General features: G+C 38.6%; 1 protein-coding gene across 1 annotated transcript in view; it reads left to right on the top strand.

The window, feature by feature from the left end:
• LOC118816636 (neurexin-1a-like) overlaps positions 1–24179 on the top strand; it is a 524474-nt gene that overhangs the window by 162649 nt on the left and 337646 nt on the right. Inside the window, exons 6-9 of the mRNA XM_036583126.1 lie at positions 3334–3635; positions 5897–5920; positions 7040–7201; positions 21353–21794. Coding sequence (XP_036439019.1) covers positions 3334–3635; positions 5897–5920; positions 7040–7201; positions 21353–21794 — 930 coding nt within the window. The remainder of the gene's footprint in view (positions 1–3333; positions 3636–5896; positions 5921–7039; positions 7202–21352; positions 21795–24179) is intronic.

The raw sequence follows: 24179 nt of genomic DNA on the forward strand, positions 1-24179 counted from the left end.
GTGTGAATAATTACAAGCCATATGATACGATGTGACAATACTTAAACCACAATATTGGATTTTCTAAAAATTTATTTTTTATAGATATGTTAATTTTTGTGGTATGATTTATTACATTATATTGGGATATACACTATATGGCCAAAAGCATATGAACACCTGAGAATCACACCTATATGTTGTTACTGTATTACTGTATTACTTTTGCATGCAAGTTAAGCTGCGTTAACAATGTTGGTTTTATGTGTTAAAGTTTACAAAGTTTATTATTGAAACATAACAGAATTGTGAAGTACGCAAAGCAACATTTCATAACATTGATGAATGTAACGTTAGGAGTCTAGTCCAAGGACAAGGGAACCAAATCTTTGCCATGTGTAGAGCGATGGTGTTATCCACGATGCTATATAGCCATTCCCACAAATATCAGCTTGTGGTGGTGCTTGAAGGAAAAAAAAATTTCAGTGCTGTGTCACAAACTAAGAAAACAATTAATTGTGTTGTTCTGTTAAACCGCTAATAGGCTTAATACCCATGAAATGTAAAGAGCCCTGTTTATATTCATGTACCAAAAACATTTTTACTTGACCATCGTACAACCTCCCTTATCTATTGTAATTAAACAAGCTGTTTACTGAGCCTTTTAGACCGAAACACATAACTGAACTCTGTTCTGAATAGCTTCCATGTATTGCGGCTCATTCAAAAAGAAGCAATGAAACACTCCTTATTCCTCAACTATACTCCTGATAACTATACTCCTTATAACTTCAACTTGAATGGGTGGGGCTAAACTGCTGTAGGCTAGTTAGGTGGATATTTGCAAATTAATTGGTTTTTGTAATACTACAAAAACAGTGAATTCAAAATGGAAATTTGAACTTTGTTAATATGAGCCAGTAAATAATTAAGTATTCAAACTAGCACTTGGGTCTCAGTGTATCAATACCATTTTTTCACCCATAATATCACAACACTAGTGATTTATGTCCCACCACTACTAGTAATCTATGTTACCAGACAGTGTTCAGTGAGTCTCGCAACCTCTGCAGTACATAAATGAAAGAAATCCATCCAGCAGTACAGCAGGTAATGAACAGAGAGTAGAGCAGACAGGAGCTGTTCGCTTTAGCTTCTGTATGTGGATGCTTATGGCAGCAGCTCTGCAACAAAACAAAATCCATTCTTAGAGGTGTCCCACAGAGCACATTCTTTAACAATATTGATCAGCAGCATGCGGCCAAAGCCGTGGGATGCGGAAGAGAGGGGCAGATGACCCATTCAGGGAAGGTGTCAATCACTGTGATTGCTGGTATGGAGAGAACGGCCGGTAAACACAGAGGTCAATGGGGTTTAACCTTATTTATCTGTTCTCTGTTCTGCTCTAAATAATGCACTTAGAAAAGAACAAGCAGGACATGAGTGGGAGGGGGTTTTCTGCTGCTTGTGTTGAAAAGCAACCAAAAGACTCTTTGTTCGTACTTTTGGACATATAACAGATACTTGGCTGCTTCTTCCATATTCAAGTTTCAGACTGGGAATGTGCTCTCACTTTAAAGTGGAAAGCCATCATATTTGTCATATTTGGTGAATTGAAAGTTACAATGTTATGTGATAGAGCTAGTAGAGATAGCAGAGCTAACCCTATATTATGGAAAAAGTCACACTGTGATATTTTAGCGATAAATTCTGAACAAAAAAAAATTCTCAGATAAACTATATTCAGAGTTAATCTCACTCTCTTAGTGGAAAATATTTTCTAATGTTGTGGGTAGAGCTGCACGACACGGACGAAAGGTCATTTTGCCTTTATTATTATCAAGTGCACTCAAGTCGTTTCCCACTCCTGGCAACCACATGGGTCGTGTTTCTCCTGAATATCCCATCTTCTGTGGGGGTCTTCAGAATGGTTTTTTGATTTCTCTGATTGTATCTTCCTCATTTACCTTCAACTTTTCCAAGCATAACAGCCTTTTCCAATTAATAGACTCTTCTCAGAATATGTCTATTATAAAAGATCTGTAGTTTTGTTATCTGAGCTTCGATTAAGCGATGAGGCTTGATTTGTTTGAGGATCCATCTGTTTGTTTTCTTTACCATCCAAGGAACTCTCAAAAGTTTTTGCCAATACCAAAGTGCAAAGGGATCTTTATTTTTCCTGTCGTGCTTGTTTATTAGCCAATTTCACATCCAACCGCAGAGAACACCCCAGCCTGGGCAATACTATTTTTAGATTTAGTTAGATTTAGTTAGACATTGCGAGTGCACATACTGTGAGTGCAATATAAGTTCCAGTATATTGACAATACATTGGAAAACTCCTGTGATGTAATTAAAGGAAAACTTTGACCAAAATGAAAAACACAACCATTGCTACATCTGTTGTAAACATCCTTACTTGCCTCATACGGCAGTACTGCAGTCTCTATACTGAGATTTTCTAGTTTAAAAACTAACAACCTCTTACAAGCTGAAGTTTGAAAGGTTCCTGGCTATCTAGATATCTTACCTCAGTTTGGCTTCTTTTCGTAGGGTGAAAGGGTCTCTCTGCTGAATTAAGATGGATGTGCTGTTTTCTTTACAGTCCTATTCAACAACTAAGGCAGGAATGACTAATGATAGCTTGATTGTATTTATTAGCCTGTAGACCAGTGGCTAGCAGTCAGGATTGGTTGACACCACAGGGATTCCTGATGGCTATATTATGTATTTGCGCAATGCATGTTGGGTATTGTAGTAAGAGAACATTGAAAGATATAATTCTGTTCTGCAGAATATTATGTAACACAATAACATATTAAACATATTAAGTAGTTTTAGGCTGGTATGCCTTTTTAATGGGTGTTCATAGATGTTAGTGTATGTCTGGTGAATGCCTTGATGCCTTTGATATTACCCAAATAACATCTGTGATTGGTCAGGATGCTCACAGCTCACAGTGAAATGGTCAGTGATTGGTTAGAGGCTTGTTTGTGTATTGCATACTTCTACAATATTGCATTGTAAAGGCTATTATCTCAATTATGATTAAACATGTTGTACAGCCTGTGTGATTCTCTCTCTCTCTCTGTCTCTCTGTCTCTCTCTCTCTGCATTCGCTATCCCACACTATTAATAAAGGGCATCCATTAGCATTACAATGTCTCAGTACTCTGGGAACATCATCCTCCATTACTCCATCTGTGCCATCTTGCTAGCGGAAGATAAACAATTGTCTTTACTTGGGGGACGATGCTTCTCTAATAGTGCACGTTTGCATTGTGACTTGACAAAATATTAGACGAAAGCACAGATGACTCAACCTTTTTCTTTCTTTTTTTGTCTTTATTTCAGGGAAAGAAGAGTACGTGGCATCCTTCAAAGGCTCTGAGTACTTCTGCTATGACCTGTCCCAGAACCCGATACAAAGCAGCAGCGACGAAATCACGCTCTCATTCAAGACGCAGCACAGAAACGGACTGATGCTGCACACGGGCAAATCAGCTGACTACGTCAACCTGGCGCTGAAAAACGGGGCGCTTTCGCTTGTCATTAATTTGGGGTCCGGGGCCTTTGAAGCCCTGGTGGAGCCGGTCAATGGAAAATTTAATGACAATGATTGGCATGATGTCAAAGTAACAAGGAATCTTCGTCAGGTAACAGTGCAGGGGGTGCTGACCTAATCTGATCAGTTAGACCAGTCAAATTTTCTACAAAATTCGATTAGATGTACCAGACATGTCCATTTATTCCCAAAATGAAATATTCAATTATAAATTGCATTTTAGAACTGATTAGAAAGATGTTTGAGCAGGGACATACCTTGATGCTCCTTCCTCCCTTTGAAAATGAAACTTTGCAGAATATAAACAGAATATATTACATCTTCGGTATATTCTTTTTTTGTATGGGCTGGTAGCCAGTTGCAGAACTGGGCTCGATAAGGCCAGAAACACGGACAATATTGACGTATACATTCATTAGGTCCATTGACTTGTAAGAAACAAAGCCAGTTGTCTGACTACATCCTCACAGCACCTTTAGAATCACCCCAAGATCAATAATGACTAGTCTGGTCAATGATTTAGAGCACCTACCACTTACGCTGTCCAGGCACTATTCAGTGATGAGGCCGTGTTTTTCATGCAAATTGGCAGTACAAGCAAGCCCATACAATAACAATAATAGCACCCAAAGAAAAGACTTCCACCTAACAGAAGAATTGGTAAAGGTTAAAAGACAATGTGGCCAGCAGTTTCAAAAACATAGCCAAAAGCCAAGAGTGGCTCACTCGTTAAAGGTCAAACTGTTCAGCTTGATGTTCATGTCAGAAGTGTCCACTTGGTCATGAAAGCAAAAGTTCCTCTGCAAAAGTGTTGAAGCATTCCACAATGCCAAGTGAGTTGTAGGAAACGTAAGGAAATGTGAAAAATGCCTTCACATGAAGGTGTAAAAGATATGGAGATAGAAGATAAAAGTGGCAGGTTAAAGTCTACCAAGCTTCTAGATTTTGGTATGGTAAAATGGTAATGCAAAGACCATGACATCGAAACCAAACATAAAGATATAGAATAGGACTGAACAATCTTGGTCCTGAGACTTATCACCATGAGAGGCTTACCTAGAAAAGATTCATACTGAAACCAGGCAAAAACACATTGAATCTTTTCAAGGTGAGCCTCTCATGGTCTTTGCATCATACCTGCATTTTACATCTACAATAACTCCTACATATCCTCTACACCTGGGGTGCCCAGTCCTAGACCTGGAGACAATGAGGCAATGCCTACAACAGGCCTATAGGAGATATATGAAAATAAAAAAAAGAGATATAGGAGGTGTAGAAGATATATGGTGGCAAGTTGAGATCTGCCAGGCGTCTAGATTTTGGGGAAAACCAAGGTCATCCACTATGTAAGGAGAGTCATACTGAAAACAAGCAAAGAGGCATTGGTCAATGAAATTATTGTTCTACAATAGTGTTGAAGCTCTCAACAATGTCTGCAACAGGCCTGCAAGCGGTATATGAAGATATAAACTAGGTATACAAGAAATATTGTGGCAAGCTGCAAGCTCCTAGATTTTAGAGAAAATTTAAATAATCTGTAAGAATTCTGGACTGATTGGACATAAGTATAATTAACTTGGCTAAAAATAATTATGAAAGTACTGTCCAAGACCCATCCTAGACAGAGTATGCCCTTGCTCAAATAATAAACTTTTTTATCAGTGATCAGAAAATAAACAAATTGGGCATTTTCATCAGATGAATGCACAGAAATCAAATGATGCACATTATGAATGCATGCATAATCAACATAATTAGGGAAAAAGACAGATCATCCTCGCTCCATTCTGTGTAAGGATCTCCTTTGCTTTGTCTCATGGCAATAAAGTGAACCTAAAGTTCATCACTGAGACCTAAATAGGAAGGCACGAGAGCTGTTGTTTCCCAGGCGATAAGACTGGTCGCCATGCTAGCACACTAACCGGTCAACTTTCTAAACAACATGATACCGGGCTTTGGTTAAAGAGGGTCGACTGATGTGCTTTAGGCCTTACAAGCCATTTGATGTTTGTCGGTCATGTACTGTGTTGGGATGGGCAAGAATGAAAAATTGACCTTAATAGCATACTTTACTGTGCGGTTAGAGATATCAATGCTAGCACCAACTTGTAGTTAATGTTAGCCTGCTTTTTCTTTTCCTCAAAAAACTTTCTTTGCCCTTTCTTTTTGTCTGTTACTAACATGCTGTGGAAAACTAACGTCATTCATGGAATGTGTCATTCTACTAACAGATCGTTTCTTTTTTAACGGACAGTGTACTAACCTTGGTAGTAACCATCATATCTTTTTTGAGTAACGGTCGTTGTTCTGTTCACAGTTTTAATTTCCTTTCCCCTCTTTTCCACAAAGCACTCAGGCATTGGACACGCTATGGTAAACAAACTACATTGTTCGGTAGATATCATTCTAATTGTTTCTTAGTTTGGGTTTGCCGTGTGTTTTTTCTTTTCTTTCTTTTTAATGTAGACGTCATAACCAAAAAAAAAAAACGGGGAATTGCGGTTGGTACTTCTCTGCTTACTTTTTTCCGACTCCTTTTGTTTTTGTTTGTTTTCTTCATTTGTTGGTTCTTCCTCCCTTTACCTTGTTTCCTTGTCCAGTTCTGTTTGGGTCCGCCTTTCGGGAGCATCGTCTTGAGCCTTTCGCATCAAGCAGTGGTTCACAGGGAGGACCTGCTGCTGGCTGACTGGCCTGATGCTCTTTTGGCTCAGCCAGTTTCTGATCCCATTACCTCGGCATGGCATGCTTTATGAACGCCCGCCGCCTATTCAGCTTAGCAATACACCACTGCTCTTCATCACGCTTGGTTGTCTGTGGTGTCTTCTCTCTGATCTTAGTCCCAGTCCCTTCGCTCATTCCTGCCACCACCCATCACTCGCTGCCTGAACATCATGTCTTGCATGGCTTCTTGAACTTAGCGTTGGCTCTTTCTTTTTGCATGCATGCAGCTAGCGAAAAGAAACATGAGCTAGCATGACTAGCTAATTTTAGAGATTCGTTTTTTGTCTGTCCTGCTGAATTTGCCAAAAGCAAACTGTGGTCGTGCTTTGCATTGCCTGTGCTTCCAGTCTAACCCTATGGCATTTTACTTTCTTTCGATGCAAAAACAAATGACTAAAACTACTAATAAGACTTAGCCAAACTAACCAAGTTAACATTTTTTACTAACACCATTTTTGTGTCTGCTAAATTACTTTTTGAGTTGCAGTAGATGTAATACTAACCCTACTTTTTGGGCAATCTGTTTGTAAGCTAACTAGACTATTATATGGGGCTAGCATAATCTTCAAATTAATCTCTAACTGGACCAGATAAAAATGAAAATAAAGACATTAATTCATAACAATAAGAAAGACATGAAAATGGGTTTCAGATAAGCTAAAAAAATCAGGGAAAAGTAATAGAAAAAGTAGGTCCTGAGCAGTAAAACCAAACTGCAACCAAAAGGTTATTGGAGCATAGCGTGTCCTTTTCCTTTGCTTTGTTGTCTAGGTAACGATATCCGTGGATGGGATTCTGACCTCCACTGGATATACGCAGGAGGACTACACCATGCTAGGCTCGGATGACTTTTTCTATGTCGGAGGGAGCCCTAGCACGGCCGACCTGCCCGGATCGCCTGTTAGCAACAACTTTATGGGCTGCCTCAAGGAGGTAAACAGCTTGTTGGGAACTTTGCACTGCTGCTTAGGGAGCTCCCTAAATTCCACAGTAAAAACGCAGACAGGCTGTGTTTTTTTGTCTCCATTGAAGGAGAATGAAAGGGAATGAATTGTGCTTGCAGAACAAAAAAAAATACACTTTCACATAGCAATAAGTAGATTTTATCTTTCCAACTACTGGTTCTCCAGAAGTTTTAATTAAGAAGAAATGCAGATATTCAGGTAAGTTTGGAATTTCTTTTCACTTGTTTGCTTCAGCTGAAGAACAACGCTATGAGAATGACTATGCTTTTTTAAATAAAGGGCTCTTTAGAAGAACTGTGTCATAGAAGAACCACTTTTGGTTCCCTGAAGATCCTTTCAGTGGCTTGTTCTATGAAGAACTGTTATTGTAAATGTGATGGGAGTGTGAAGAGCCTAAAGAACCTCCACATAATGGAAAGGTCGTATACCAGTTAAACTTTGTTTTTAGTATTTTACAGTACCGTGCAAAAGTACTGCGCAAAATTACAGCTGGTTTATTTAATTTCCAGTCTGTCTTCAGCATCAGGAAAAAAAACATCTCTCAAAGATTAAAGTTTTAAATGCTGTTTGTCTGATGGAGAGTTTTGGTTCAGGTGGTTGTTAGGAGGCCATTTTCTTTTCATCGTTTTCTGAACTCCAGTTTTGGAAACTCTTATATCAACTCTCATCAGAAATATCTCCTGAAAAATGAATAAACTATACCTAATGGCTGTTTTGACTAGAAATTAATTAAATGAAGGGTGGTCTCTGACTTTTGCACAGCACTGTATGTCCAATTTAAGAACTGTTTAGCAATGTTTGTTTCTAAGTTGCCATTTTAACATATGTGAATGCATTAGAGAGATGGATAGTCCTAGGCAGAAGCTTGAGCTCAAGCACATTGCAAAGATTCCAGCTCATTTTCAGCTTATTGATGAGAGCACAAATCTTTAAAGAATTGAGGAATTGAATGCATCATTAGGGGGCTGACTTCCCAAACACAGATTAGCCTTGTCACGGACCCCAACTATTATAAAATAAATGGGATTTTCAATGTAAAATCCTCATTAACATTTGCTTCATTTTTGTCCAGTAATACATATGAAGTCACTGACCTGTGTGGTCTGAAGACTCTTCTCATGCATTATAGCCTTTGGGCTTCATCTAGCGTAGGCTGTTATTTAGAATATGATGCAAAGGTGCTATTGCTATTGTTGGAACTAGAACTATTGCCTGATCTCTTACGTTCCTAGATCTCTGTGATAGCTAGAGGAAGGCAAGATGGATAAGAGGATGACAATAAGCTCGGATGGTTTTGTGCTTTTTTTTTTTTTTACTTCATTTGCAAAGGTGGGCTGAGGTGCATTCATTGTAAGTCTTTGCTTACTGAGAGTGAATCGTTACTGTTATGCCAAAACCTCATTTTTCTGGAAGTGGTTTTTACATTTTTAAAGTATCAACATGCTGATTTACCTACAGTTTTTCACCAAATTAAGTGGCGGTCTGATAATTCCAGTCCTGTCCAGTTGAAAAATTCACTGCTACTCACCACTTTCAGTTTTCTAGCATATAGAAATCAATTAGAAAAGCAAGATCCCGCAGGCTGATTAAAGAGCAGATTATAATGGCAGCCACAGCATTACTTAATATTCACATATGCACAATACTGTCAACTTTTAGTATTCCAGAAATAATGGCTATTGACCACGTGTGATGCAAACATCCAGTAATTGTAGAAAGTACAACCCATTAGAAGCTTGCTTGACCTGCAGTAATATTATTGGCTTCTGGATCTGTGAGATAAACTAGTCCAATGCAGCAGGGCTTGGGACTAGTTTGTAAATGGCAAAAATCTTTGACTTTATGTTTATGAGAACAAAAAGCAGTTGACGAATAGCGTGTAAAACTGTAAGTGGCCCTCAAACCATATTTAGTTTAGAGTGCTTTTCCATCTTTTCTGCTTTTTTTCTTGTCCACTTACTCAACTCACTGTACATATAAGAGTTTTTGGGTGTCTAATGGATCTTCTGACCCAAAAAGGCATGAGCAGCCCACAGGGATGTGCCTAATTGTCTATGACTGGCCATAGTAGAGCATAGTTGATCTTTTAATTTCAACAGAGTTCTTTCCACTTGCCTATGTAGCTTCCCTTATTTCTTTTTTCTTTTCACTACATCTTTACTGCTGTCCTAGATTACACCCCCTCCCAAACTCCATCAGACAAGCCTGTCCTCACTGAACCTTGAAGAAAGTCTTTTGGGGACTTTCCGTAACTAGCTCTTCGGTTCTTTAGCACAGGGCTGCTCTGCTCTCCTTCTCAGGCTCATTAGACAACTCCGCTCATTAAAGTAAAGGAAGCATTTCAGCCAGTGGTTTAAACAATGACGTTTTAACACATTGTGGATGAAAAAAACACACAGAACAAATTTCTCCACGCAACATTATCATTTCCTTCCTGCCAAGCAGAGCTTTCCAACGATAGCATCGTAAGACGTGTCAGGCGTATCCGATTTAGACGGACGCAGCCTGGGATTTGAAAAGAGAACCGAAGGGACCAGCCATGTCTTTTTCAAGCCAAATTGGTATGTTTTCATCATTGCGCTTGCCTTGCCTTCTTAAAAAACAAAGTTTTCTCTCAGTTTGCAGTGAAATGTCTTTCCACCAGTCTTTCATTCCAGCATGGGTGTTTTGCTCCAAATTAACGTTGCGCTAAATTAAATAACCGAAGATGTTTATTGACCTGAGCCGAGCAATTATGCTTGCCTGCTTTTGTATAAGAAGCCTGCCTTAATCAAATAATGAAAGAGAGCAATGCAATTGAGAGCACTTCATTAACACTGCCATGCACCTAGGCGTAAACCAACTTCAGATAAGTGTTATCCATATTTCATTGATAATTTCTGAAATAGTCCTGGTGTTTGGCTCAGCCACACATGTTAATATGCACTCCCTGTTAAAGGTTTTAGGACACCTTGTCGTCTTTTGAAATGTTCAAATTAATATTTGTTTTTCATTGTTATGTTTTAGTTAGATTAGAAAAATACATGCAAAGGATTTGTTAGCATAATACAGGTATTTGCTAATACTTAGGTTACTCACTAGCACTTTGACTGTACTTTGCCGTACTCAGAGATGTTCATCAGATCATCTTATTTGGTATGAAAAGTAGGTTATGCGTAAGTAATATCACAGTTTTCTTTTCCAAACTACTGTTAAAAGCTAGGTGTCCTCAAGCCCTTGACAGCCAGTGTATATAGAAGTAACCAAAGAAATAGAACTACAGCTGCAATATCTGAAGTACGGAATTCAGACTTGCATGTTGAACATACTGGAACTAAGCTACACTCTCAAAAATTAAGGTTTCTAATTGGTTCTTTGCTTTTGGTATAGAATGTTTATATTATGTGGAGGTTATTTAAACTACTTCACACTTCCAAATCTCATTTACAATCTATGATCTATCATTCTAGCTACAGGCTAAGCTAATACACTAGCCGCAACCTAACATGCTAGTTGTGATACAACAATGCAGTATGATACAGTGTGATATGATATACTATGAAACAATTCAATGTGATGCGTTGTACTGTTTCATCCTCATTAAAAATGAAAGGTTCTTCTATAGCACAGCTCCAAAGGACCCTTCTTTAGAGTGGTCTAGGTAGCAAGGAAACTTCGTTTTGCAGATGGAAAACCTCTGCCTTTGATTCAATTAGAGTCAGTCTACAGTTGATAGAGTCAAGGGAAGAAATGTACCCACCAGGCATTATCCTACTTATTGACTGATTGCTCCACGGAAACAAATCCCCAAACTTTTTATGAGCTTTGTTCATGTAAGGGTAGAATTGTGTCATAATGGGCTGCAAAAGTTTGCTTTCTTGTGGACAGATTGAAGAAGCTTGCATGGGCCTGCATAAGGGCTTATGAGGCTGCCAGGCTGGAACCCTGGAATCCAATGCTGATGGCACATAAGCAGTGGTTGGGCTTTTGACACTTTTTTGCCCTGAATTAAATACGTTTATGCTATGTCCATAGACAACTATTCATTTTACACCATGGCATGAGATTCCTATTTGGCAGCTGGTTAAGCCCACGTCACTATGTATAGAAGAACATCATTGGCTAGTAAGCATTCTAATATATATATCTGCGGTTGTATTGTGGGGAAATGATAAGCTAACTTGCCTGTTCATTGTTAAACATCTTGGTTTGAGAACCTTGAGTAGGTCTTCATAAGCCTTTGTGTTGCTGCCAATATGTTTATAGACAATCAGTCATTTTACACAGTGCAGGGGGGATTCCCATTTAGCGGCAAAGAGGTCCTACGCTGCTATGTATACAATGACATTTACAACTAGTTAGCTCTCTAATGTCAATATACATGGTTGTATCGGGTCAGAATGTCTTGTGAAGTGTGAATTTTGAGGAACTTCAGTTGTTTTCACATGTCCTGGTTGGAGAAGCTTGTGTGGTCCTCTCAGAAGTGGAACCCTTTAATCCAAGGCTGATGGCACATAAGCAGTGGCCTAGGTTTTTGACAAGACGGCCCCTGTTTGAAGGCTGGCACACTTCTGCGTTTCTGGGACTATATTAAGATTACATCCATAGATAACCATTCATTTTACAATGCAGGGTGGGATTCACATTCTGCAGCCACTTGGGCTCACGTCGCTATGCATAGGTTGACATAATCGGCTATTTCTTTAATGTGTATATCTGTGGTTGTATCATGCAGAATGGAGCAAAACATGGATAGGCTTTCAGGGCCATCATAAGGCCTTGTCTTCCTGCTGAGCTGGAACCCTGGAGGCCAAGGCCAAAGGCACGTAAGCTGTGGCCAGGATTTTGACATCGTGGCCCCTGATTGATCACGAGTGGCCCGTGGTCACGCTTTGAGCCCGCCGTCCCTCCTGCATGTCTGCACTCTCGCAGCTCCCTCTGCGCAAAGCTCTTCTGTTTTGATGATGAAACGCTGTTGCAGTAATAGCCTAGTTGTCAGTTCTCTAGGCCTAGTGACAAATGAGTTAGGTGCCGCTGTCTCTCTCTCTCTCTCTCTCTCCCCGTGCGTGCAACACAGGGCCTGGAGCTCCGTCCAATCTCCCTGGCCTCTAAAAGGTGCCCTTTGTCTTGACTCCCTATATTGATTGCATTTTATTGGCAGTATCTGCTGTGCACTCAGGCTCTGTGACTAAAGAATTGCAGCGGTCTGCCCGTCTCTTTTTGTTTTTTTTTTTTTCTTCCCTCCAGATAGAATCCCTCCTCTGGCTGTGCCAAGAGATTCTTGTCAAATCGCTATTTGTTTTCCCCTGGTAGGCTTCTTATGGTTTTCACAGCAGAATTTAAATGTTGATGAAAAATTGTACCCGGCATTCGATCAGAGTCATGAGCCTGGCTTTGTTTACTTGCTGCATTTTGGGAGAAGGAAGGTAAAAAAAAAAATCATCTCAGTACCACCTTGTGGAATGAGGGCAATTCATATTTCTGTAGCTTATTACTTGGAACAATAGGATGGGGGTAGGTCAGTGGTTAAGGGAATAGTCCGGCGAAAAATCATATTTACGCGGCATTCTCCGTATCCCAAAACTCATTGATCAGCCAAAACATGCTTGGTGTCTGAAGTTCGCTTCTTTAATTTTGTCCTTGAGTTAAAAGGCTAATGTAGCTAACAGGTAATGGAAGCTTCGGCACTACGAATTAGCACTGTGCAAACTGCATGTCTAGATCATCCCACATTTACTTCAAACTATGTTAGTTCATTAAGTAAATTTAAATAGTCCTGTTTATGTGATTTTTGACATTGTTTGATGTGCTGTTGTTTGTAAAAAATGATAAACATACTTCATATAGCAAGAACAGTAATAACCATCATGAAGTCTTGTGTCTGTATTTTTCTTTTTTCTGCTGCTGTGTAACAGTGATATTATATGCACAGTTTACTAGATGCTAATCGTCCAGTAACTTGTTAGCCACAGTGCAAAAATCTGAGACCACCCATCATTTATTTAATTTCCAGTCAAAATGGCTATTAAGTACAAGAGATTTATTTTTCCTCATCGGGAAAAAGCAGAAAAAAATATATTTGACATAAAAAATCACAGAAGCCTTAGTTAAGAAAAAAAATATCAGTTTTTAGTGAGTTCACACTTTTGTCTTCATTACAGGTTTTATTCTTTTCAGAAGACTTTCAGTTTTTCAAAGAAACCTGCAGGGATATTTTTCCTCACCTTCAAAGTTCAGTCTTAGAACTTGGTTGCATTTTCTGCTTATGCTTCTCTGGAGCGGTCAGTCTGTTGTATGGAGAACACCAGCAGCTCATTTGTTTGCTTTGCAAATGTTCTTCTTGTCTGTTACCTTTTCTCATTAAAGCCTTTTCAGTAAGGACGGCCAGAAACACCTGTGGATTTTTTCAGATCTGAATCAAGAGTGGAGCTTGATCTTCTCCTCTCAAAGATAAATACTTTAAGTGCTGTTTATCTGATGGGGACAGTTTTGGTGTCCTACCAGGTCTTGCACAGTTGTTAGGAGGCCCATGTTCTCTGTGTCTTCTAATCATTTTTTGAACTCTGGTTTTGGACTCGCATTGAAATCACATTTTGATTTCAAATGAGTGGGGCCAATTTTGTGAGGAAAAACATCATTCTCGGCCTTCTGGAATCTGAACATGATTGCGTCTGTTCTGTCATCTTCCTCAGACCATGACTGCCCATTCCATGCTGTTTACCTGGTGGAGACAGTTTAGGTCTTGTACAGTTGATCTTTATCTTTTAATCAGCTTTTGAGCTCCAGTTTTGGAAACTTATGTTTTTTCACTTATTTTACTAATGCGAGTGGATTATCTAATCTAATAGTAAACTTCAGACAACAAGTATGTCTTGGTGGGTGGACTACATTTAGGCTAAGAATTGTGTACATTTGATTTTTTACTAAACTGTTCCTTTAAGGCTTTTCGCTAACACTGTGTAGACTCTGTTCTCTGATCCTCAAAGGTGCTTATTCTCTGTGGATTACAGTTCAGACCTGGAGCAAGGCACCAAACCTCAAATTTCAGAAGGTGCCACCCCAATGCTCTTTTCCTCTTCCACCATGACATACTTGTAAGTCAGATTATGCTCTCACAACCTACCTTTCTTGGTGAATTCAGGGTACTCATCCCCCACCACTAGTTTACAGTCTTACTTTATTTGTGTGCCCACTTGAGAACGACTAAAGCATATAGACAGACTTTCATGTCTCATGCTAATATGGTCCCATCGGACGTGTCCCTGTTTTTTTAGGTGAGTGTTAAGCAAAGTAAGAATACAGAACCTTTCTTCCCCTCTTTTTTCAGTTTAACCTGTTTGATGTAATAGTAAAAGTAAAAGTAGGACTGACGTTTATGTACTTAGTTCAGAATCAGTTGTATTTCAAGTATGCTACACACATGAATATGCACAAATACTACATGTAACATATTAATCAGTCCAGATAAATAGGTAATATGCAAGATGCCTATATCATACTAAATCGTCCTTGCCTTTTTGGTGTAGTGTATAAAAATCATATAAGTTTTAAAAGTACACTTTAAAAGATGGTTCTTTAAAGGTTCTTTAGTAAAGAAAATTGTTCTATATGAATGGTTCTACATGAACACTCAAAGAACCCTTTGCATGCTTAAAAGGTTATTTGCATGGTGAAATGATTTTTCAGATTGAAGGAGAATGTGCTGTGGATAGTTCTATGTAGAACCTTTTTGAAAGAGCTCGGCCTTGTAACAATAGAAGAACCCTTTTTGGTGCTATATAGAACCATTTCATCAAAAGGTTTTTTTGTGTGTGTGTACCATTCATTGCCAGGTCCATACAGCCCATATATAGAAACTAAGCAAGAACAACCTGTTTTAAATTCCATTTTTTGTGAAGTCATCAAACAAGCATGTGTATATATTTACATCACACTGCTAAAGTTATAAGGAGTATTCAGCCTGGACTGATTTTAGGATTAGGCCAGCCAATCAGTTTGGAGTCTCTTTACAGAAATCAGTTTTAAAGACACAGCAACAAAAACAGCCTGTTTATTTTTAAAGGAAAAGGAGATGTTGTAAATTGGTCATGAGAAAATGAATTACAACACAATTATAAATGGATCTGTGGAAAAATATGGATAGGATATGGAATTTGAAAATATATTTAAAGGAAAAAAAAATAAAATGTAGAAAATAGATATGAATAATCGGAGGTATTAAAAGAGCCAAAATGAAATGAATAAGTGGATATGTACATGTGCAGGATCTGAGGAGGCATAAAATCCAGCGTTATTTACAACGTTATGTAGCAGTATTCTAGGACACGTAAGTTGTTTTGTAGCAACTAGCCAGAAAATGTTTTGTCAACATCGAAACCAAATGTAAATATGTATATTACATATAACTATAGCTGAGAATATACCGTGTATGTAATAAATTAGGTATGGATATTCAGTACATTTGACAAGGTGTACTAATTAAGGCAAACCTTTTGTGGTGCACACCTGGTATGCATAATGATCTCAATACAATAGACAAATTAGCTATGGCTGTATAAATGAGAAGAGAGAAGTACAGAGCAACGCAAGCAGTTTTGCTCCTTTCTTTAGTGACTACTTCCTTTTCTCTATCGACACAATGCATGTTGATGTTGAATTTATACTGCATCAGGTCTCAAAGTTTTCTAGATGTAGAAGATCTGTTTAGGTAAACATCTCAAAACAGGCGCATTTGGCAAACATCTGTAGCAGCTGTCCAGCACTGCAGCTGTCCACCATTGCAAAACAATAATTACCAATCAGAATGGATTTTTTAGTTGGTGGACCGTATAACTGCTGTTGTTCACCAGTGATATGGAAACATACTGTACCTTTACTAATGAAGCAGTGTGGCAGAGTTTTATTTTAAAACGAAGAACTATACACACAGCTTTTTCTGTATTGCATTGTGTTAGAAACATTTTCCAGTGCTGTACTGTGTATTTTATTTGTTTTATTATTATTATTATTAGTAGTAGTAGTAGCAGTAGTAGTAGTAATAGTAGTAGTAGTACCCTTGCAGAAAACAAAAACGTGTGATCACTTACCATTTTATATCACATTATTCACATATACTTGTAAACCGATGGCTTTGCGGTAATAGGAGTAATAGCAGTAGCAAAAGCAGTGGTAGTCACAGTAGTAGTATCAGTAGAAGTAGTTGAAGTAGTATCAGTAGAAATGGTAGTAGCAATAATAGACAAAGCAGAAATCGTAGTAGTAGAAAAAGTAGTAATAACAATAGTTGCAGTAATAGTAGTTATAACAGTAGCAAAAGTTAGTTAAGAAGTAAGTAGTAGTAGTAGTATTAGGAGCAGGAACAGTGGTAATAGTCAAAGAAAAGTAGTAGTTATAGTAGTAGTAGAAGTAGTAGCAGAAGAAATAGTGGAAAAAGCAGTATCAGTAGTTATAGAAGATGTAGTAGTTATAGTAGCGGTAGTAATAATAGAAATAATATTAGCATTAGTAGTGATAACAGCAGTAGTAGTTCTTGTAATAGTAGAAGTTGTAAAAGAGGTAATAGCAGTAGTAATGTTGGGGGCAGTAGTAATATTAATAAAAGTAGTAATAGTGGGGTACAAGTAGTAACAGTAGCATCAGTAGTAGTGGCAGTAGAAGTAGCATTAGCAGTGGTGGTAGTAGTAATAGTAGCATTAGTAATAGTGGCAGCAGTAGTAGTAGTTGTAGTAGCAGTGATAGTAGTAGTAGTAGTAGTAGTATCAGCAGTAGTAGTAGTAGTAGTAGTAGAAGTAGTATCAGCAGTGGTAGTAGTAGCAGGAGCAGTAGACATAGTAGCAGAGGTAAGAGTAATAGTAGTGGTGGTAGTGGTAGAAATAGGTATATGAGACATACATTTATCATGTTCCTTACTAGTATTCCATTTAATAATAATATTATTAAATATACTGTTTAACATTATTATTTTATTCTTTGACATTTATTTTACATTACTGACATTTTATTTATTTATTTATGCATATTTATTTAGATGCTCTGCTTTTTTCTTTAGCAGTGTTATTAAATTCTAATTAGTATTATAATTATTCTATTTGTATTAATGCTATTATTGTTGTTTTACATAATGACGATGGGTGGTATGAGCCGTAGCATTAATAGACCTGTATTTGAACCCAGCTACACTGAGCTCACGATATTACTCAAACTAGTTCCTGTTGATGGAATAGCAGAGGACAGTGTTGACCTTTGAGGTTTTCAGCAGAGACTTTTGTTGTGTCAGTCTGCATCATTGCAGATTAAAGGGACTTCACTTGTGCCTTCACATTGTAATGTTGTAGTACATTTAGTGAAGTGCTGGGAAAAGACTGTGGTTTATGAACAACAATTTGTGAGGGCTGACATAACCATAAAGGCCAAGTACATTCTACAGTTGTATTAGCCATGTGATTGTCTCTTATGAACTAAACATGCAGAGCCCTTAATTATCAAACCTTTAGTATTAACACACACTAAATATTCAATTCCAGTAGGAGCGTGCATCTGTAGAACTGTATGATGAGGAATTAGGTTTAATTAGAACCTCCTCTATTTCTGAAAGGTCTTGCACATGAAGCTAATACTTTTTCCCTTGCCATATCTACAGCTTGTTATTACTGTCACAGAATTGTAGTCGAAGTGCTAATCTTAACCGGCTATTGTAAAAACAGTTCCTGAAAAAATGTGTCTTCTGAAGATTTGAAAGAGGCTACAGTTTCCTCGCTATGTGCAAACTGCTCAGGAAGACCACACTTTCCAAATCCTGTCTGCAGAAAAGAGGCTTTTGTCTGAGGAGATGTGCTGTGCAGTTGAGAAGTCGACAACACCTCCATTCAGTTGAGGACGTCTCTACATATATACCCAAAATTATTGCATGAAATATTCACCTGTGGTTTGGCAAGGATTTCTGCAAGTTCAGGATTGATGAGTGCTGTGAAACAGCAGCATTGGGATTGTATCACACTTGCCGGTCACAGATTGGGTTCGTGGGATTGACAGCATGACAGACCGGAGATGTGGGGCCTGTATTGTTCCCAGTGAAATGTCTCATTACCATTTTGACTGTTTTTCTTTGCATCCTATCAATGACAATGTTGTCAGTGTGTCCAGTTGTAATTTTTAGAGGCCAATCAGAACATCAGCAGACGAACTTTGAAGTTTTTTAACTAAACACTGGTGTTTAGGGTTTCCCTATTCTTATGCCTTTACACCAAATACTAAGTAAACAGATCATTGACAAAGTAACACAGCATTGGACAGATGTTTAGACTTGCCTGATATTTCAAACTGATATTTGATGACATATTCATTGAGCTATGGAAGAGCAGAATACTGTAGGGGATGCTGGACAGCTGTGCTAAAATGCCTGCTTTTGTTGGTACATGTACATGTCTACTGATATGACAGTATTTGTATCAGCAGATGTGTACATGAAAAATATTGGCTAAAAGTATCAGCATCGGCCCACAGTTCCCTACCAAATATGCACCCAAATCTCACTTGAGGGCAACATGTTACAACACAAAAGAATTCTTTATTTAAAGAGTATTTAGGCAAAATAAGAAAAATACAAGCTAATTAACATAAGCAAACCCACCAGGAACACTCAGAGGCTTCTGTGATTTGTCATTTTGTTGCCTAACTCTGCCCAGTCTGGGAGCAGCATTGACAGCAGAGCAGCGCCACCTGGGTCATAATGGGGTTAGGTGCTTTGCCCAAGGGCAAAAGCAGGTATACTCCAACAGTCCTGGGATTTGAACTCACGTCACCTCTTGCTTGCCCACCATAAAAATGGAGTTTCTGCTGTTTGAATTTATGAAATTTGACCGTTGACAACTACCAATCTAACAGTCAGTAAAGCACTGTTTAAACAGTTGTACTCTGTTCAGTTGTTAACTATATAAAATACAGTATATCATCAATATTATCAGTTACCAGAATATTGTAGCTCCAAAAAATTGGCATCAGGGTAGGAAAGGCTGTGGTAATTTCAGAAAAGTAGATGCAAACGTGCTTGCAAAATTTTGTTTACGACCTTCCCAAGAAGACTTTCGGCATCTCTGGGGCTCCTTTCCCCTAAGGCTTGCTTGAGCTGCCTGCTTGTATATTAATTCTGAGACTAGGTTGGTGCAAAAAATCCTCTAGCCATCTTCTTGCGTTTCAATTCAAACCCTCAGGAGAGATCTGGGTCATCTACACCTGCGGTGCGCTCAGCTGTGTGTTCCTATTACGTCTTGGCTTGCGACACATACATACCTACTCAGACACACACACACACACACACACAATGTGCTTGTCAGAGTGAAAGATGCCCCCTCCACCCCACCCAGTTTTTCATGAAGGTCGGGAACGCGCTCTCAGAAGCTGCTCTTTCCTAAAGGTGTTTGCATCCTGTTGGGTACGCTGCCTCTGCTGAGTGTCTCTTGACTGGCTTGCTGAGATTTCTGAGGCTCAGGTGGAGGTTTAAGGGCACTGCAGTGACATGCCAGAGACTATCTGTGCCACAGGAGATTGACAGCGGGTCCCTCTTACGCACCTTTGAAAGGATCTGCACTGACATGCCGGAGCTGTGCTGAACCGCAGTGACATATCCATGGGACAGGGAAAAGACAGGCAACTGTGGCATGGATTTGTTCAAAAAACAAGAGTCAAACTGCCTGAACTATGTAACTGCTTCTATAATCAGTGTATCTAGCAACTATTTTTCAAATAATCGCACAGTTATATCTTGTACACGTTGTTGAAATTTGTTGAAATGATCATCTGGATATTATGGAGCTGCAGTGACAACCATGAGATGAGGAAAAGAGGCAACTGTGCCAGTAATTTGCATGTAAACAGGAGTCAAGCTAGTGAATATTTTTATTTTCGATTAATCAGACCATTTTATCTTTTAAGAATTGTCCGAATCTTTCAGAATGACCATATGTATCATATGAACAAAACTGTGCCTTGAATTTGTATGTAAACTATTGTTCAATTAAATGAAGCCTTTTGTTTTTTCGTAGTTGATCAGAATCTGTCAGAATGACAGTTTGTCAAGTGAAGTTCATAGTGTTATAGTTTGCTTTTGTTTTTAAGAAAATTGCATGCCGACTTTTTCCATAATCATCGATGATTAATCAACTTCGTTGACTAATCAGACTAGCTCCTATTCTACAGCTGACAAGTATTGTTAAATTAATTGATTAATTAAACCATTACGTCTTATGTAATTTGTAAGAATGTGTCAGAATGACCGTGTCATTAGAATGTTATAGAGCGTTACAGATTGCTGTTGTTTTAGTGTTACACGTCACCTTTTTTAATTGTCTTTGATTGACTAATTGTTGCAGCCCTTCTTTGACTGCACAGTCAAGATAAATACACAGATCAACTGTATCAACTGAAGTTTTGATAAACTCACCCATAAACTCCTTTCATCATGGAAGCACAAAAAGAAGTATAATGTTGCAATGTCACATAAGAGGCTTCCGAGAGAGGATTATGAGATCAATACGTCAAGCTGTGTTTGATATTCGCATTGATTTGTTTTCCTCTCAACTGAAAATATAATGAATGTCTATTTCTATAACTGGGTACTGCTCAGCTTTAATTGTGTGGATCTGAAAATATCCCATTGTTCGGGAAACATAGGGTTGTACATAGGCTATCTAAGCTGTGCAGGCAGCCTGGTATGTCAGAGTCCCTCGGAACAGGCAGACAAGGTGCCATTGGCCATCATCACTTCCTGCGCTCCTCTAGATAACACACTGTCCAGCTGCGTATGCTAATTTACCAAGTTGTCTTGTTTACCAAAAGTGACAGTTTGGCCTTATTCTTCAGTAAGCTTTTACGTAGTGAGGCTGGCACCGTGTACGCATAGTTGTGAACAGTGGTTCACCTTCAAAAGCTATAATTATGAACAATATGTTGGCTTGCAATAACTTGACACCAAAGTTCATGTAAACTAAATGTATTCCAAAGTTCTGCAAGCACAATTATGATGAGATGTTCCAGGGCATGATTGGTATGATTTTCATTTCTTTTCATTCTGCACTGTTGTACGTTTTCATTGCATGTACTGACTGTCTCCCCTTTCGTTTGCCACTCTCAATTTGTTCCTAAGGTGGTGTACAAGAACAATGACGTCCGGCTGGAGCTGTCCAGGCTGGCCTTACAGGGTGACCCCAAGATGAAGATCCACGGTGTGGTGCCCTTCAAGTGTGAAAACGTGGCCACTTTGGACCCCATCACCTTCGAAACACCAGAAGCCTTTATTACACTACATAAATGGAACGCTAAGAAGACTGGCTCCATCTCATTCGACTTCCGCACCACAGAACCGAACGGACTTCTTCTTTTCAGCCACGGGCGGCCCAAACAGCAGACCAAGGAGGCCAAGAGCCCCCTCACGCTCAAGGTGGACTTCTTTGCCATCGAGATGCTGGATGGTCATTTGTACCTGCTTTTGGACATGGGTTCAGGCACCACGAAGACGCGGGCAGTCAACAAGAAGGTGAACGATGGGGAGTGGTACCATGTGGACTTCCAGAGGGATGGACGATCAGGTATGATGCTGTTCCCTTAGGAGTGGAAATGTGTAAGTGCTTATCATCAACGTAGATATGAACATTGATCTCATATTTCCCAATCGGATTATGTACAAAGAGAAAAGCAAAAGCCCTAAAATTGAACCTTGTGGGACAAAAAATGTTATACTTTTATAATAATTTTAAAAGTAAATGTCAGTAAAAGCTGTTTCAACTTTGCTAGGTAGTGGTAAACTACAGTTACCCACAAAGGCTAGGCCCATCACAATTGTTACATTATCATTAGTAGCTGACTGCAGTCATTTTCTGCAATTATTAGTATTCACACTCATATCACTACAGTTGGAACAAAACCTCTCAAAAACTACCTCAGTTTTTTTAACCTCATTCAAAACTTCAGCTGCACTTTACATTGCTTGAAGATTTCATGATAAATGGACCAATAGAAATGTTCCAAAATTGCTTGAAAAAAATATCATAACATTAAGTGACATTAAAATAACTACACTTTCCCCTTCTCCTGAAAAATTACTATTTTGGAGATACAAAGTTTTGTAATATGTTTACATTGTAAGAAACAGAGTATGATTTGAAGCATCTTCATCAGTTGAGTTTAGGAAAGTACATGTAAATAAAAAGCAGAGAACACATTTATTGAGACACATTATGGGTCTTATAAAACAACATTTTTGACTTGATGCCATTACACCATTTAGAAGGCAGTGGTGGGTAATGTTTGTTTATTTAAGCATGAGCTGTTCCTGTTGTCATTTGGGAGCTGCTAAATATTAACAGTGAGGAATAAAGATTTTGTCATTTTAGGCATGTAGTTTAAAAGTTTCATGCTATAAACAAAAAAGTAAAATTGGTAATCGTAACTATTTATGTGGCAGTTAATCTTCAGGTAAAACTGACTGCAACAGGCCTAACTGTGGCAGGTTATTATAAGGGATTTTACCAGTGTCATTCTTGTCATATTATATTCCAACATTACTGCAAAAAGAAGAAACATAACAGTGTGTTTACTCAAGCTCTATCAGTAAAGTCATTCTGCTCACTGACAATAGCAGAGAGTGATGAAAGTCTTCAGATCCTCACATCCCCCGAAGATATTATAAGCCACACAGTTTATACGAAGTTCAGGAATGATTCAGTCGTGGATGTTTACTGCAGCTAAAAGGCAGTATAGGACAATCACTAGCCTATTATTCAAGTGATTTTATATACTACCCTTGCAAAGGCCTTTATTCTTCAGAGTTGTGTAACTGCACTGGTGGTCAAACTTCTACTGACGAGTTTGTAAATTTTAACAACCTGGAAAAAAATGCTTAATTTGCAATCAACTAACCAAAACTATTCTAGTGTTATCGATAATACCAATAATAAAAATAAAATGAAAAATAACAATAATAATTGGTAAAAACAGCAACCCAATATAAAACACAATGTACTTATTTTACTGTTCTATTTTCCATTTAAAGACATATTACATTGTGCCTTTGTTTTACACTACTGACATCGTCCAAAAAATAAAAAAGAAAACATGGCTAGTGCAGAAGCATCTCATACATATAAAGTTTGGTCAGAGAGGGGAGCAGTGCACCTCAAACTCCACCTACGAGCACAGCCATGACCTACTGAATGCTGCCATTTTATTTGCTTCCTACTAAAACATATGCATGAATTAGGGCATGTCATGTGAATGATATGTGAATGAGGTGCTGGTGGGCTGGCACTTCCACAGCATACAAAAGTTTTGATTCAGACGCAGAGTAGTTTGTATGTCATTAATGGCAGTTAAAACTTTGATGAATAAATGCCAAAGTGACCTTCAAAATAAGTTATTTAATAAGTATGATGCTCTTTAAATGTATGTATTTTGGTAAAAATGGAGCTGTTCACTACACTTTCTCAATCGGTTGAATAGAATTTTTGCTGGTGTTCTGGAAAGCTTGCCATAACAATTGGCATGAAAGAAGTAATTTATGAGCGGAGCATGGAAACGGGGAGAATCCTAAGCAGCTTCATTCATTCCATGTTGAAAAACTGAAACCATCTTTATATTGTAAAGGTGCTGTGACTCACCTACCAAATCGCGGTCACGTCGTGTAGAACTCATTTCAGAGACATGGGTTTCAAGTTTATCTGTGCCTCAGCACCTTCTCATCTTTAATGAAGCCGAGCAGGTCCCTCACATCCGGCTTTATCTGGCCGGCTTTTATGGAGCTCCTCGTTTGGAGCTTCCCTACGGCCAGGTGAGGGATCATCAGTCTAGAAGTCTTCTGGCTTGAGCTGCCGTGGATCTGCCGGCTCCTTTCTCCCGCTGAGTGTCCTCCATGCCCTGGCGTGCTGGCACAGAGCTCCGTGTTGATTTGCTTATCTAAGCAGCAATTTGTTAGTGTG

The sequence above is a fragment of the Colossoma macropomum genome, unplaced genomic scaffold, assembly GCF_904425465.1.
Source record: "Colossoma macropomum unplaced genomic scaffold, Colossoma_macropomum, whole genome shotgun sequence".
In the NCBI taxonomy this organism is placed as follows: Eukaryota; Metazoa; Chordata; class Actinopteri; order Characiformes; family Serrasalmidae; genus Colossoma; species Colossoma macropomum.